At 45.7% G+C, this 17,512-nt stretch overlaps 1 protein-coding gene across 1 annotated transcript in view; it reads left to right on the top strand.

Moving 5' to 3' along the window:
• The window catches only part of LOC139390426 (neuronal acetylcholine receptor subunit alpha-7-like), a 79,857-nt gene extending 63,595 nt beyond the window's left edge, over window positions 1–16,262 (top strand). The window contains exons 5-9 of the mRNA XM_071137546.1: window positions 7,149–7,396; window positions 7,892–8,086; window positions 12,335–12,421; window positions 15,414–15,523; window positions 15,633–16,262. Of these exons, the coding sequence (XP_070993647.1) occupies window positions 7,149–7,396; window positions 7,892–8,086; window positions 12,335–12,421; window positions 15,414–15,523; window positions 15,633–16,250 (1,258 nt within the window). The 3' untranslated portion in view covers window positions 16,251–16,262. The remainder of the gene's footprint in view (window positions 1–7,148; window positions 7,397–7,891; window positions 8,087–12,334; window positions 12,422–15,413; window positions 15,524–15,632) is intronic.
• The last annotated feature ends 1,250 nt before the right edge of the window (window positions 16,263–17,512 follow it).

Below are 17,512 nucleotides of genomic sequence, written 5' to 3'. Positions count from 1 at the left end.
ATATAGCTCTTTGTTGACTGTTGCTGGGTGTTATCGTCCTCCATCAGCACCGGCCTGTACCCTACCTGCCCTAGCTCTCTCCTGGCCCCTTACACTAAGTCTGAATTTATCCTGCTAGGTGACCAAAATGGGGATATGCTTAAACCCCCTGACCAAGTCCTAAAGCAATGGGACTCCCTAAATCTTTCTCAGATTATTACCAATCCCACAAGGACTCCTAACACCCAGAAAAGGCTTCTCTTCTTGATGTTATCCTCACAAACAATCCTGATAGGTACAGTTGAAGTCTGAAGTTTACATACACCTTAGCCAAATACATTTAAACTCAGTTCTTCACAATTCCTAAAATTTAATCCTAGTAAAATTCCCTGTTTTAGGTCAGTTAGGATCACCACTTTATTTTAAGAATGTGAAATGTCAGAATAATAGTTGAGAGAATTATTTATTTCAGCTTGTATTTCTTTCATCGCATTCCCAGTGGGTCAGAAGTTTACATACACTCAATTAGTATTTGGTAGCATTGCCTTTAAATTGTTTAACTTGGGTCAAACGTTTCGGGTATCCTTCCACAAGCTTCCCACAATAAGTTGGGTGAATTTTGGCCCATACCTCCTGACAGAGCTGGGTTGTAGGCCTCCTTGCTTGCACACGCTTTATCAGTTCTGCCCACAGATTTTCTATAGGATGGAGGTCAGGGCTTTGTGATTGCCACTCCAATACCTTGACTTGAGGGGGACATGTGGCCATGTGGCGTGTGGCCATTTTGTGTCCATTTTGGTTGGGTTCAGGAAGTATGGTTGGGGTCATTGTCCATTTGGTCGCAAATGGGTCTTCCAATCTTTAACTTCAAGACTGATGTCTTGATATGTTGCTTCAATATATCCACATAATTGTTCTTCCTCATGATCCCATCTATATTGTGAAGTACACTAGTCCCTCCTGCAGCAAAACACCACAACATGATGCTGCCACTCCCGTGCTTCACGGTTGGGATGGTGTTCTTCGCCTTACAAACCTCCCCCCCCTTTTCATAATGATCATATATGACAATGATCATTATAGCCAAAGAGTTCTATTCTTGTTTCATCAGACCAGAGGAGATTTCTACAAAAAGTACGATCTTTGTCTCTAGGAGACAGAGCGTGTCTCCTTCGTGAGCGGTATGACGACTGCGTTGTCCCATGGTGTTTATACTTGCGTACTATTGTTTGTACAGATGAACGTGGTGCCTTCAGGTGTATGGAAATTGCTCCCAAGGATGAACCAGACTTGTGGAGGTCTACAGTATTTTTCCTGAAGTTTTTTCCTGAACTTTAATATTCACATGGAAAAGTCCACAGACCCACTCCAAAAGGCTTTCGGAGCCATCATCGACTCAGTGGGTTTTGTCCAACATGTCTCTGGACCCACTCACTGTCACAGTCATACGCTGGACCTAGTTTTGTCCCATGGAATAAATGTTGTGGATCTTAATGTTTTTCCTCATAATCCTGGACTATCGGACCACCATTTTATTACGTTTGCAATTGCAACAAATAATCTGCTCAGACCCCAACCAAGGATCATCAAAAGTCGTGCTATAAATTCACAGACAACACAAAGATTCCTTGATGTCCTTCCAGATTCCCTCTGTCTACCCAAGGACGCCAGAGGACAAAAATCAGTTAACCACCTAACTGAGGAACTCAACTTAACCTTGCGCAATACCCTAGATGCAGTTGCACCCCTAAAAACTAAAAACATTTCTCATAAGAAACTAGCTCCCTGGTACACAGAAAATACCCGAGCTCTGAAGCAAGCTTCCAGAAAATGGAAATGGCGCCACACCAAACTGGAAGTCTTCCGACTAGCTTGGAAAGACAGTACTGTGCAGTACCGAAGAGCCCTTACTGCTGCTCGATCATCCTATTTTTCTAACTTAATTGAGGAAAATAAGAACAATCCGAAATTCCTTTTTGATACTGTCGCAAAGCTAACTAAAAAGCAGCATTCCCCAAGAGAGGATGACTTTCACTTTAGCAGTGATAAATTCATGAACTTCTTTGAGGAAAAGATTATGATTATTAGAAAGCAAATTACGGACTCCTCCTTAAATCTGCGTATTCCTTCAAAGCTCAGTTGTCCTGAGTCTGCACAACTCTGCCAGGAGCTAGGATCAAGAGAGACGCTCAAGTGTTTTAGTATTATATCTCTTGACACAATGATGAAAATAATCATGGCCTCTAAACCTTCAAGCTGCATACTGGACCCTATTCCAACTAAACTACTGAAAGAGCTGCTTCCTGTGCTTGGCCCTCCTATGTTGAACATAATAAACGGCTCTCTATCCACCGGATGTGTACCAAACTCACTAAAAGTGGCAGTAATAAAGCCTCTCTTGAAAAAGCCAAACCTTGACCCAGAAAATATAAAAAACTATCGGCCTATATCGAATCTTCCATTCCTCTCAAAAATTTTAGAAAAGGCTGTTGCGCAACAACTCACTCACTGCCTTCCTGAAGACAAACAATGTATACGAAATGCTTCAGTCTGGTTTTAGACCCCATCATAGCACTGAGACGGCACTTGTGAAGGTGGCAAATTACATTTTAATGGCATCGGACCGAGGCTCTGCATCTGTCCTCGTGCTCCTAGACCTTAGTGCTGCTTTTGATACCATCGATCACCACATTCTTTTGGAGAGATTGGAAACCCAAATTGGTCTACACGGACAAGTTCTGGCCTGGTTTAGATCTTATCTGTCGGAAAGATATCAGTTTGTCTCTGTGAATGGTTTGTCCTCTGACAAATCAACTGTAAATTTCGGTGTTCCTCAAGGTTCCGTTTTAGGACCACTATTGTTTTCACTATATATTTTACCTCTTGGGGATGTTATTCGAAAACATAATGTTAACTTTCACTGCTATGCGGATGACACACAGCTGTACATTTCAATTAAACATGGTGAAGCCCCAAAATTGCCCTTGCTAGAAGAATGTGTTTCAGACATAAGGAAGTGGATGGCTGCAAACTTTCTACTTTTAAACTCGGACAAAACAGAGATGCTTGTTCTAGGTCCCAAGAAACAAAGAGATCTTCTGTTGAATCTGACAATTAATCTTAATGGTTGTACAGTCGTCTCAAATAAAACTGTGAAGGACCTCGGCGTTACTCTGGACCCTGATCTCTCTTTTGAAGAACATATCAAGACCATTTCAAGGACAGCTTTTTTCCATCTACGTAACATTGCAAAAATCAGAAACTTTCTGTCCAAAAATGATGCAGAAAAATTAATCCATGCTTTTGTCACTTCCAGGTTAGACTACTGCAATGCTCTACTTTCCGGCTACCCGGATAAAGCACTAAATAAACTTCAGTTAGTGCTAAATACGGCTGCTAGAATCCTGACTAGAACCAAAATTGTTTATCATATTACTCCAGTGCTAGCCTCTCTACACTGGCTTCCTGTCAAAGCAAGGGCTGATTTCAAGGTTTTACTGCTAACCTACAAAGCATTACATGGGCTTGCTCCTACCTATCTCTCTGATTTGGTCCTGCCGTACATACCTACACGTACGCTACGGTCACAAGACGCAGGCCTCCTAATTGTCCCTAGAATTTTTAAGCAAACAGCTGGAGGCAGGGCTTTCTCCTATAGAGCTCCATTTTTATGGAACGGTCTGCCTACCCATGTCAGAGACGCAAACTCGGTCTCAACCTTTAAGTCTCTACTGAAGACTCATCTCTTCAGTGGGTCATATGATTGAGTGTAGTCTGGCCCAGGAGTGGGAGGGTGAACGGAAAGGCTCTGGAGCAACGAACCGCCCTTGCTGTCTCTGCCTGGCCGGTTCCCCTCTTTCCACTGGGATTCTCTGCCTCTAACCCTATTACAGGGGCTGAGTCACTGGCTTTACTGGGGCTCTCTCATGCCGTCCCTGGAGGGGGTGCGTCACCTGAGTGGGTTGAGTCACTGATGTGGTCATCCTGTCTGGGTTGGCGCCCCCCCCCCTTGGGTTGTGCCGTGGCGGAGGTCTTTGTGGGCTATACTCAGCCTTGTCTCAGGATGGTAAGTTGGTGGTTGAAGATATCCCTCTAGTGGTGTGGGGGCTGTGCTTTGGCAAAGTGGGTGGGGTTATATCCTTCCTGTTTGGCCCTGTCCGGGGGTGTCCTCGGAGTGGGCCACAGTGTCTCCTGACCCCTCCTGTCTCAGCCTCCAGTATTTATGCTGCAGTAGTTTATGTGTCGGGGGGCTAGGGTCAGTTTGTTATATCTGGAGTACTTCTCCTGTCCTATTCGGTGTCCTGTGTGAATCTAAGTGTGCGTTCTCTAATTCTCTCCTTCTCTCTTTCTCTCTCTCGGAGGACCTGAGCCCTAGGACCATGCCCCAGGACTACCTGACATGATGACTCCTTGCTGTCCCCAGTCCACCTGGCTGTGCTGCTGCTCCAGTTTCAACTGTTCTGCCTTATTATTATTCGACCATGCTGGTCATTTATGAACATTTGAACATCTTGGCCATGTTCTGTTATAATCTCCACCCGGCACAGCCAGAAGAGGACTGGCCATCCCACATATGCTCTCTCTAATTCTCTCTTTCTTTCTCTCTCTCGGAGGACCTGAGCCCTAGGACCATGCCCCAGGAATACCTGACATGATGACTCCTTGCTGTCCCCAGTCCACCTGACTGTGCTGCTGCTCCAGTTTCAACTATTCTGCCTTATTATTATTCGACCATGCTGGTCATTTATGAACATTTGAACATCTTGACCATGTTTTGTTATAATCTCCACCCGGCACAGCCAGAAGAGGACTGGCCACCCCACATAGCCTGGTTCCTCTCTAGGTTTCTTCCTAGGTTTTGGCCTTTCTAGGGAGTTTTTCCTAGCCACCGTGCTTCTACACCTGCATTGCTTGCTGTTTGGGGTTTTAGGCTGGGTTTCTGTACAGCACTTTGAGATATCAGCTGATGTACGAAGGGCTATATAAATAAATTTGATTTGATTTGATTTTGTGATGTGTGTTTTGTCCTATATTTTTCTTAATTTGAAATAAAATTTTTATCCCAGCCCCCGTCCCCGCAGTATGCCTTTTGCCTTTTGGTAGGCCGTCATTGTAAATAATAATTTGTTCTTAAGTGACTTGCCAATTTAAATAGATTTTGGCCACATATAAATTACGCCAAATCACATATCTACTGTAGCATTGATTGAACTGGTCCTGTCAACATCATACTTTCAAAATCTTAGCTAGCAGTCATCATCATGAATCAAGTCGACATTCTGCTGGCAAATACTTCTTAATCCCTGTCAGAGAAATAATGAAGAGAAATTATAGATTAAACATATTGGTGCTCATCGGCCATTGGACATAAACATTACACAACAAGTTGGAAATCGCAAATGTTTTGGAAGGAATCAGTGGCTAACTGAAAGCATTGCAAAGCAATCATTAGCCTGCTATTCAGTGGAGTTGCTGTGTGGTCCCTAGTCTAAGACTAAGGGTCTCTTTTTCTAGTTTAAAATTATAAACATTCAACATTTGCCATGATGTCAATGAAGCATGATTTGTGCCGCGCTCAAAACAAATGCCAGACTTTGATGACAAAGTTTGATGACAAAATTTGCCCACGAGGGACCGCCGCGCCACCTTCCTGTCTAAGTGAGCACAGCAAAACAAGAGGAGTCCAAAAATGTATTGTATGCTGCTGCATAAATTCTGTAATATGCCAGGGAGATGTATACTGTAGCTTAGAAAGTAATACTAAGTGTATGTTGTGTAGTAAGCTGTTAGTAGCCCATGTGCCTCACCCTAATAATTTGGTTTATTTTCACCGCTTAATTTTGCCTACGTTTCTGACTTGGTGGTGCAACATATAGCCTATTTTTGAGAAATGTAATCATCAAATATTGTAAGAGCTTTCATTGTCTGCTTATATGCCCCCTTTATTTATCCTCCAGTTCTGACTTTGTATGCAGGGAGAACACTGTAAGAACGGCCCATGTTCGGAATTCTTTTGCTGTACATTTCAAAAGTGCTGACCAAATAGTTATACTGACTATGTCCGTTGTAGCTCGCTCATTAATGTCTTAAGAGGCAATCCGTGATTTTTATTATCTGCTTGTCTTCCCCTTATGCCATAGTTTGTACATCTCAATTGTCCAAAAAAAAAACACATTTGTTAAGGCAAGTCAGCCATATCAGCTATGTTTTTTTTTAAAGGCAGTAAATGAGACTGAATGAACGGTTTTGCTGCCAGACAAGGCTCTGCTGATAGCCAGGTGTAGCAGTGGTAAGGTGTTGGGACTGCTGTTGGGACTCTGCTGTTGGGACAGCTTTATGTAGGCCCTAACAGTTTGTGGGCACCGTTTGTCACTGTTATAGTGCAATTAGTGTATGTGTGTGTCAATGTAGATCTGTGTACGTTACTCACAGGGTGTGTATGTTGACACAGGACAGGTTGTCTGACTGTTTTAACTTCTCTAACTCAGGCTTTAGCTAACCTCTAAACACATATGTAATATGCTCTACCATAGAAATGTGTGTTTACAACAACCCAGTAGTCAGTAGCAGTGCAACAGCCATAAACAGGCATAGCAGGCGAGCTGATTACTTATGAAGGACGACAGTGGTTTGTTTATTCCCTGACTGTCGCTGCATGTTTAACCACTTATGACATCATCAGCTCACCTGGGCATCACCTCTGGTCCTGTGTTGGCTGGTCCACAGCTAGCCATGCATAACACTTCACTGAACATTACTGTGACAGGTTGGGCTGAGGCAGCAAAGACTCACACGCACCCAGGCACGCACGCACGCACACACCACCCCTTTCCCTCTAGACCTGCTTGTCTTTTATCATGCTATACTTAACAGGTAGAATTACTTATTCTCTCTCTCTCTCTCTCTCTATCTCTCTCTGTCTCTCTCTCTCTCTCTCTCTCTGTCTCTCTGTCTCTGTCTCTGTCTCTCTCTTTCTCTCTCTCTCTCTCTCTTTCTCTCTCTCTCTCTCTCTCTCTCTCTCTCTCTAATACACACATACACTCTGTCTCCTTGTATTCTGTCTTGCATCACAAATACATCACAAATATACAAGTAAGACTTTTTGTCTTGGATCTGTTGAGATGTCACAGGTTAAAGGGATGCATCGCTCTCTCTCCTTCTCCCTGCAGCGCTGATGAGAGATTTGATGCCACCTTCCACACCAACGTGCTGGTCAATGCGTCGGGTTACTGCCAGTACATCCCCCCGGGCATCCTGAAGAGTACCTGCTATATAGACGTGCGCTGGTTCCCCTTCGACGTCCAGAAGTGTGACCTGAAGTTTGGCTCGTGGACCCACAACGGCTGGCTGCTGGACCTGCAGATGCTGGACGTGGACACGTCTACCTACATACCCAATGGAGAGTGGGACCTCGTGGGTACGATGTGGTTAATCTCTCTCTCAGCATGTATGTCCATGCCTCTGTCGTTATCTCTATAGAGGTGGGTGGGAATGGGGTTGTGGGAGAGGGGGTGGGGCTGTCACCCCAGCCAGTTGCGACCCATCTGGGCCAGTGGAGGGTCCCTGAGGGGGGTGTCTGCGTATGGGGGTGGGGGGGGGGGGGGGGGGTTGTCAGACCTGATCCCGATGGCACATTTCATGTTTCCTCCACACTGCCAGAGAGGGCATGTTACTGGGATTAACTCTGCTTAGCAAAATGAACACGTGTTTGAGAATGTGTGGAGATCCCCATCCTGTGTTATTTGTTGCCTGTATGTCCTTTGAAATGTGTGGTTTGTGTGGTTCGTACTTGTGTGGCTCGTACTTGTGTGTGTCAAAGAAAATGTGAACAGTCCATCGTTGAATCAATGTAAATGCAGTGATTTTGAATCCCCCCTCTGTGTTTCTTAATGTGTGTGTGTGTGTCTCCTAGGAGTCCCTGCCAAGCGTAATGAGCTGTACTATGACTGCTGTAAGGAGCCCTATCCTGACGTCACCTTCACCGTCACCATGCGAAGACGAACCCTCTATTACGGTCTCAACCTGCTCATCCCCTGTGTCCTCATCTCTGGCCTGGCCCTGCTGGTCTTTCTGCTGCCCGCTGACTCCGGAGAGAAGATCTCCCTGGGTAAGGAAGGAACGCCGGGAAGCCATCTTGGATTTTTGTATGTTACGGAGTACTATCTATACTGGACTTCTGTCAGGTTTATTAATAGATATCGCAGGGTCAGCAGTTACCTGTAATCTCTCCCAATTGGTAACTTGCCTAAACTGTCAGTCTAACAAGTCAGTTTAGCCAAGAGGTTATAAGTCTGACAATCTTATCTCGCTCGCTCTACCAGAATTTTGCCGGAGGTACAGCCGACTAGTGCTGTCTAACGCTACTGTACCAAGTAATTTTTTTAATATATTTTTTACAAATTAATATTTGGGGTCAAAGTATCGATATAATATTGTCCAAAATATTATTGCGATATGTAGCTGTATACATATTTCAAATCAAATCAAAGTGTATTTGTCACGTGTGCCGAATACAACAGGTGTAGAGTGAAATGCTTACAGGCTCTAACCAATATTGCAAAAAAGGTATTAGGTGAACAATAGGTAAGTAAAGAAATAAAAACAACAGTAAAAGACAGGCTATATACAGTAGCGAGGCTATAAACAGTAGAGAGGCTATATATAGTAGAGAGGCTACGTACAGTAGCGAGGCTACGTACAGTAGCGAGGCTATGTACAGTAGTGAGGCTATGTACAGTAGCGAGGCTACGTACAGTAGCGAGGCTACATACAGTAGGGAGGCTACATACAGTAGCCAGGCTACATACAGTAGGGAGGCTACATACAGTAGCGAGGCTACATATAGTAGCGAGGCTATATACAGTAGAGAGGCTATATACAGTAGCGAGGCTATAAACAGTAGAGAGGCTATATACAGTAGCGAGGCTACGTACAATAGCGAGGCTACGTACAGTAGTGAGGCTACGTACAGTAGGGAGGCTACATACAGTAGGGAGGCTACATACAGTAGGGAGGCTACGTACAGTAGCGAGGCTATGTACAGTAGGGAGGCTACGTACAGTAGGGAGGCTACATACAGTAGCGAGGCTACGTACAGTAGCGAGGCTACGTACAGTAGCGAGGCTATATACAGTAGAGAGGCTATGCACAGTAGCGAGGCTACGTACAGTAGCGAGGCTACGTACAGTAGCGAGGCTATGTACAGTAGCGAGGCTATATACAGTAGCGAGGCTATATACAGTAGAGAGGCTACATACAATAGCGAGGCTACATACAGAAGCGAGGCTATAAACAGAAGCGAGGCTACATACAGTAGGGAGGCTACATACAGTAGCGAGGCTATATACAGTAGCGAGGCTACATACAGTAGTGAGGCTATATACAGTAGCGGGACTATAAAAGTAGCGAGGCTACATACAGACACCGGTTAGTCAGGCTGATTGAGGTAGTATGTACATCTAGATATGGTTAAAGTGACTATGCATATATGATGAACAAAGAGTAGCAGTAGCGTAAAAGAGGAGTTGGTGGGTGGTGGGACACAATGCAGATAGCCCGGTTAGCCAATGTGTAGGAGCACTGGTTGGTTGGCCCAATTGAGGTAGCGTGTACATGAATGTATAGTTAAAGTGACTATGAATATATGCTAAAAAGAGAGTAGCAGCAGTGTAAAAGATGGGTTGGAGGAGGCACACAATGCAAATAGTCCGGGTAGCCATTTGATTACCTGTTCAGGAGTCTTATGGCTTGGGGGTAAAAACTGTTGAGAAGCCTTTTTGTCTTAGACTTTGCACTCCAGTACCGCTTGCCATGCGGTAGTAGAGAGAACAGTCTATGACTGGGGTGGCTGGGGTCTTGACAATTTTTAGGGCCTTCCTCTGACACCGCCTGGTGTAGAGGTCCTGGATGGCAGGCAGCTTAGCCTCAGTGATGTATTAAGCCGTATGCACTACACTCTGTAGTGCCTTGCGGTCAGAGGCTGAGTAATTGCCATACCAGGCAGTGATGCAACCAGGATGCTCTCGATGTTGCAGCTGTAGAACCTTTTAAGGATCTCAGGACACATGCCAAATATTTTTAGTTTCCTGAGGGGGAATAGGCTTTGTCGTGCCCTCTTCACGACTGTCTTGGTGTGTTTGGACCATTCTAGTTTGTTGGTGATGTGGACACCAAGGAACTTGAAGCTCTCAACTTGCTCCACTACAGCCCCATCGATGAGAATGGGGGCGTGCTCGGTCCTCCTTTTTCCTGTAGTTCACAATCATCTCCTTAATATTGGTTACGTTGAGGGATAGGCTGTTATTCTGGCACCACCCGGCCAGGTCTCGGATCTCCTCCCTAGTGTGGCTGTCTCGTCGTTGTCGGTGATCACTGTTGTCGTCTGCAAGCTTAATGATGGTGTCGGAGTCGTGTCTGGCCATGCAGTCGTGGGTGAACAGGGAGTACAGGAGAGGACTGAGCATGCTCCTCTGGGGAGCTCCAGTGTTGAGGATCAGCGTGGCAGATGTGTTGCTACCTACCCTCACCACCTGGGGGTGGCCCGTTAGGAAGTCCAGGATCCAGTTGCAGAGGGAGATGTTTAGTCCCAGGATCCTTAGCTTAGTGATAAGCTTTGCGTGTACTATGGTGTTGAACGCTGAGCTGTAGACAATGAATAGCATTCTCACATAAGTGTTCCTTTTGTCCAGGTGGGAAAGGGCAGTGTGGAGTGCAATAGAGATTGCATCATCTGTGGATCTGTTTGGGCGGTATGCAAATTGGAGTGGGTCTAGGGTTTCTGGGATAATGGTGCTGATGTGAGCCATTGCCAACCTTTCAAAGCACTTCATGGCTACGGACATGAGTACTACGGGTCTGTAGTCATTTAGGCAGGTTGCCTTTGTGTTCTTGGGCACAGGGACTATGGTTGTCTGCTTGAAACATGTTGGTATTACAGACTCAATCAGGAACATGTTGAAAATGTCAGTGAAGACAACTGCCAGTTGGTCAGCACATGCCCGGAGCACACGTCCTGGTAATGCGTCTGGCCCCGAAGCCTTGTGTATGTTGACCTGTTGAAAGGTCTTACTCACGTCGGCTATCGGAGAGCGTGAACACACAGTTGTCCGGAACAGCTGATGCTCTCATGCATGCCTCAGTGTTGCTTGCCTCGAAGCGAGCATAGAAGTGATTTAGCTCGTCTGGTAGGCTCGTGTCACTGGGCAGCTCACGGCTGTGCTTCACTTTGTAGTCTGTAATAGTTTGCAAGCCCTGCCACATAAGACAAGCATCGGAGCCGGTGTAGTATGATTCAATCTTAGCCCTGTATTGACGCTTTGGCTGTTTGATGGTTCGTCGCAGGGCATAGCAGGATTTATTGTAAGCTTCCGGGTTAGAGTCCCGCACCTTGAAAGCGGCAGCTCTACCCTTTAGCTCAGTGCGAATGTTGCCTGTAATCCATGGCTTCTGGTTGGGGTACGTACGTTCAGTCACTGTGGGGACGACATCCTCAATGCACTTATTGATAAAGCCAGTGACTGATGTGATGCCATCGGAAGAATCCCGGAACATGTTCCAGTCTGTGATAGCAAAGCAGTCCTGTAGTTTAGCATCTGCTTCATCTGACCACTTTTTTATAGACCGAGTCACTGGTGCCTCCTGCTTTAATTTTTCTTGTAAGAAGGAATCAGGAGGATAGAGTTGTGCTCGGATTTACCAAATGGAGGGCGAGGGAGAGCTTTGTATGCATCTCTGTGTGTGGAGTACAGGTGATCTAGAATTGTTTTCCCTCTGGTTGCACATTTAACATGTTGATAGAAATTTGGTAGAACTGATTTAAGTTATTTTCCCCGATCACTAATAGAAATGTGTGTTTACAACAACCCAGTAGTCAGTAGCAGTGCAACAGCCATAAACAGGCACAGCAGGCGAGCTGATTACTTATGAAGGACGACAGTGGTTTGTTTATTCCCTGACTGTCGCTGCATGTTTAACATCTTATGACATCATCAGCTCACCTGGGCATCACCTCTGGTCCTGTGTTGGCTGGTCCACAGCTAGCCACGCATAACACTTCACTGAACATTACTGGGACAGGTTGGGCTGAGGCAGCAAAGACTCACACGCACCCAGGCACGCACGCACGCACACACCACCCCTTTCCCTCTAGACCCGCTTGTCTTTTATCATGCTATACTTAACAGATAGAAGGACTTATTCTTGCTCTCTCTCTCACTTTCTCCCTCTCGCTTTCTCTGTCTCTCTCTCTGTCTCTCTGTCTGTCTCTGTCTCGCTCTCTCTCTGCCTCTTTCTCTCTGTCTCTCTGTATGTCTCTGTCTCGCTCTCTCTCTGCCTCTGTCTCTCTGTCTCTCTCCAGGTATCACGGTCTTGCTCTCTCTAACAGTCTTCATGCTACTGGTTGCTGAGATCATGCCCGCCACCTCAGACTCTGTGCCTCTCATCGGTGGGTTCTGTGTGTGTGTGTGTGTGTGTGTGTGTGTGTGTGTGTGTGTGTTATATACATTACCCTCTGTCCTCTTATGGTTTTGTTTGATTGGCTGTGCATTAGTGAGTGTAAAGCCAGAGAGTGTGTGTTTGTATTAATGTGTGTGTGCAAATCTTGTGTCAATGTGTATGTTTATACAGTCTGTGATCCTCTGAGGGCCTCGCTAGGTTTGACTAAGCGGTACATTAATAAGTTATTAATGTCATTGAGGGCTGAGAGCCTATGTACTAGGGTGTTCAATCAAAATCATACAGTACCAATCAAAAGTTTGGACACACCTACTCATTCAAGGGTTTTTCTTTATTTTTACTATTTTCTACATTGTAGAATAATAGTGAAGACATCAAAACTATGAAATAACACATATGTAATCATGTAGTAACGAAACAATTAGCCACCCTTTGCCTTGATGACAGTTTTTCACACTCTTGGCATTCTCTCAACCAGCTTCACATGGAATGCTTTCCCAACAGTCTTGAAGGAGTTCCCACATATGCTGACCACTTGTTGGCTGCCTTTACTTCACTCTGCGCTCCAACTCATCCCAAATACATCTCAATTGGGTTGAGGTCAGGTGATTGTGGAGGCCAGGTCGTCTGATGCAGCACTATATCACTCCTTCTTGGTCAAACAGTCATTTGGGTCATTGTCCAGTTGAAAATCAAATGTTAGTCCCACTAATCTCAAACCAGATTGGATGTGAAATGTCAATGGAGCACTGAGCATATACTCTACCAAGCCTTTTTGTTTTCAAAGCCCTTTACATTGATTATCAAAAAGAAGGGAGGACCAAGGCACTCTGCATATCATTCATTAAAATGCCTTTATTTGTATGGCTTTGTTCAATGGATACAAAATGTCAAAAATCTGACGCGTTTCGGCTGAGTCAGATTTTTTTTTCTTCATTCCACCTATTCCACTCCAGCCATTACCACGAGCCCGTCCTCCCCAATGAATGTGCCACCAGCCTCCTGTGATATACGTCCAGTATGTCAGTGTCAATCCCTTAATGTTATGATGGAGCAGGACGGTGTTGGAACTGACGTACACTGGCGATGATACTGTCACCGTTATTAGTAGGCTGTGACAAGCCAGGCTCCCCGTGAGGAGAGGAAGAAGAGCAAGCCAGGCTCCCCGTGAGGAGAGGAAGAAGGGCAAGCCAGGCTCCCCGTGAGGAGAGGAAGAAGAGCAAGCCAGGCTCCCCGTGAGGAGAGGAAGAAGAGCAGAACGAAAGGCTGGATGGTGGGAGGGAGGGAGATGAGTAACCTTTAGGGGCTAAAGTTCTGAGAGAGAACTTCAAAGGCTTCAGCTGCTGTGATGAGACACTCGTGATATGAGGGTAAAACACTCACTAATTCAGCCATCACCTCTCTCTCTAGTGTGGAGGCTTATGAGGAGTGGATGTGTGTGTGTGTCTGTGTCTGTCGACCTATGCAGGTTCTATACATCTTCCTGCAAAATAGTCCTACATTTGTTAACCATGTAAATATCTGTGCATTTGCGCCAGAAACTGTTAGTTGTGTTTATGATGTAATCAATCAGATTTGATGTCCCATTGACCAGCAGGGAGGCTCAGTGCTCAAAAACCTTGAGGAGTCAAATAAAATGAATGATGCCCGTTTTTTCTATGAACTACACAGCGCGTTTGTCTGCCAGTGAGTTATACTTCAGAAGCTGCCTGTACATTTCAGTCTGTTTATACATTATACAGCAGTGCTTCTCACTCCTGCTGCTAGAAGGCCATAGTGTTTGCAGGCTTTTGTTCCAGACCAGCACTAACACACCTGATCCGTCAAATCCACGTTGATGATTAGTCGATTGGTTGAATGTGTTTTTTGGGCCTCGAGACACTGAACCACAGTCAGGGTACTGATGAGGTCCCACTATACCCAAAAAGTGGTAACGTCAGCACCCTCTCTCATCCCCCCCATCCTACCCTTCCCTGGCCTGATCCATCTCTGTGTGTCTCACTCGAACACACTCATGTAGATTTGTGTGTGTGTGTGAATGTGAAGCTGCTGACAGGCTCCGATGGGGATGGGCTGGGTAGAGTTCTAAGTGAAGGGCAGTGTTAGTCAGCACTCTGTAGGTCTGTAGGGGCATCTCTGCACTTCCCACCTCCACTCTGCTGGATTAGACTCTGGCAGGACTCCTATCTGGTGTCTTCATCCAACTCTTCCTTATTAGAATCCAACTCTTCTCCTGGATCCACCTCCTCCTCTTTCTCATACTTATCTTAATTTGTGTTCTGCTTCCGTGTTTTCCTCCTCCTCTTTTCTCCTGCTCTCTCCCTTACCCTTCACCATACTCTTCCTCTGTCTTCTCTATTTCACTCCTCCTCCACTTCCTCTCTTCCTCCCTCCTTCTCCTCCTCCCTCCTCATCTTCTTCTTCCTTCCCATCTTCCTCATCTTCCTCTTCCTAAGCTGACTAGGATAGCCCTAACCCCTGATCCCACAGTGGGTCATGTGCACTTTGCCCTGCTAGCATTTCTTCTTGTCTGAACTGTTTAGCGGTTGTTTGCTAACAGAGAGAGGGAGGGGTGTGTGACTGGCCTGGGAGGCAGCTACAGAGCTGAGATATTTGGGGCGGAACAGTGTTGAGTTAACGCTTGAATGGGGTGAAGCTCCCCTCACATCCCTCCCTGCCTCCCCCCAGTCCCTCCCCTGAGAGAACCCATTCATGATGTGCCCTCAGTGACTCGGCACTAAAGCTCGGTGTTGTTGGCCCTCTCTTCTGTTTTACTGCTGTTATTTTATTGGGTTGCTTGATTTTCCACTGCTATACAACGACACACTCACCTGGCGACCTATTCCCTATTGAGTGCACAGCTTTTGCCATGACCAGTGCCATTTGGGACACACATTCTCCTTTTTCCTTTGGTCAGTGTCTGTATCACGTGTGATGCTACTTTGTTAATGTTTGATGTGGTTGTGGCTTTTGTTTTGTAGCTCAGTACTTTGCCAGTACAATGATGATAGTGGGTCTGTCTGTGGTGGTGACTGTTCTGGTTCTGCAGTTCCATCACCACGACCCACAGGGCGGCAAGATGCCCAGATGGGTGAGTCCCGCTCCCAGTCTTCATCATATCCCTCATCATCATTATCGTTATCATCATCGTCTCCATTGTGTGTGTGTCTCAGTCTCAACCCCCTCTTCTCTCTGTCCAGGTCAGAGTGGTGCTGTTGAACTGGTGTGCCTGGTTTCTGCGAATGAAACAGCCAGGTGAGGAGCGCAAACCCGCTGGCTACCAGTACGGCCACCCTCCCCAGCAACATTCCAGCGCCAGCTCCATCGAGATGGGACCTATGGGCACCGTGATGGGCCTCACCCCGCCCCTCTCCCAGGCCCCCTGCCCCACTGGCACTTCCAATGGCAGCATGAGCCTCTACTTCAGCTACAACGCTGTGGAGAGCCCCCGCTGTCCCACCTCCAGCGACTCCGGCGTGGCGTCGGGGGGACTGGCCCAAGGGACCCCCTGCGAGGAGGCTGAGCCCCCAGGGGGAGGTGCTGGAAGAGGGAGAGGAGGTGGTGGAGGAGGAGGGGGGTTGATCTTTACTCCTCCGGAAGTCTTTCAGATCCTGGAGGAGGTGTCGTATATCGCCCAGCGCTTCAGGGACCAAGATGAGGAAGTGGCGATCTGCAGCGAGTGGAAGTTTGCTGCTGCCGTGGTGGACAGGCTGTGTCTGGTGGCCTTCACTTTGTTCTCCATCATCGGCACCTTCACCATCCTCATGTCTGCTCCCAACTTCTTGGAGGCCGTCACCAAGGACTATCTAAAGAAATAGTGTCAATATATTCAACCGTATAGGCCAGTTTCCCCAAACACAGTGTTGTGTCTTTGGCTATGCCAGATTAAGTGATATGACATGCTATTCTATAAAATAATTTATCCGTAATTAATATTACCTGATTGAGCTAATCATGTAAATGTAATTAACTAGAGAGTCGGGGCACCACGAAATAATATTTATAGAGGTGTTATCTTCCGAATAAAGACCTAGTAATATCTTACATCAATAGCAGTCAATATTAATCATCACGTTAATTCAGTCTCATCTGAAAGTTGTAAATTCTTGGTTATCTTCACGAACCCTGGCTAACAAGTTGAATCAGTTGAAAATTGGGTTTAATAATTGATTTACTAAATACCTAACTAATCACACAGAATTACACATACACATACTCAATCATAACTTGATTACAAATTACGTCGGGCGGAACAGTTACGACAGCTTGTTACACAAAATAAAAGGGGCTGGGTTTGAGTGAAAGAGCGGGAAGACTGAGGAACAAAGGAAAGGGCGAAGCTGTGCTATCGTAAATACAATATCTTATGTATTCTAAATTACCGCCCATTTGGAAAAGGAAAATGCAATAAATATTTACTCTGAGCTGCTCTTCAGTAGGTTGGTGGTAGATGGAAGGCCGTGTTGCCAAACTTTGTCCTTTGAAGAATGTCTCTAGTGGTCAATTGGATACGTTGTAGTAACGTTGTTGTGTGAAAGACGGGATACTCTGTCTGTTCCTTCCTGACCCTCGTTTGCAGCGGCTGTTGCTAACTCAACGGCTAGGCGGTATCACTTCTGTAGTGAATAAGAGTTCAAAGTTCATACCATTCGCAATTATTATCTGTTATTATCTGAACCATTCTGACATCGGACCGTCGTCCTCACATCCTCGGAACAGAAGGTTATATTGTCGTCAAGGCTTTATATAGGAAGGGAGAAACGGGGTGTGTTTCATAGTTTACAACCTATGTCTCTTCACGTGGGCGGGCCACTGAGTCGGGCCTAATTCACTCATGAAAACCCAAATCTCACATTTTAGAAGCTAAAATCACATTTCATCCCATCACAAATCATTTCATATTCAAACATTTAAATTGAACAACAATTCCATGTGAATCCAATAACTCTGATGTGTAGACTTTCTACTGTAGAGTTTATGTCATCTTATCATTGATGAGAATGTCTCAGATGACAACCGAACTGACATCATATTCATTAAGTACCACCGCATATGTTCAATTGGTCGGATTACTAGAATA

This window comes from Oncorhynchus clarkii, chromosome 31, assembly GCF_045791955.1.
Source record: "Oncorhynchus clarkii lewisi isolate Uvic-CL-2024 chromosome 31, UVic_Ocla_1.0, whole genome shotgun sequence".
NCBI lineage: Eukaryota > Metazoa > Chordata > Actinopteri > Salmoniformes > Salmonidae > Oncorhynchus > Oncorhynchus clarkii.
This window is presented reverse-complemented; position numbering and strand designations above follow the sequence as displayed.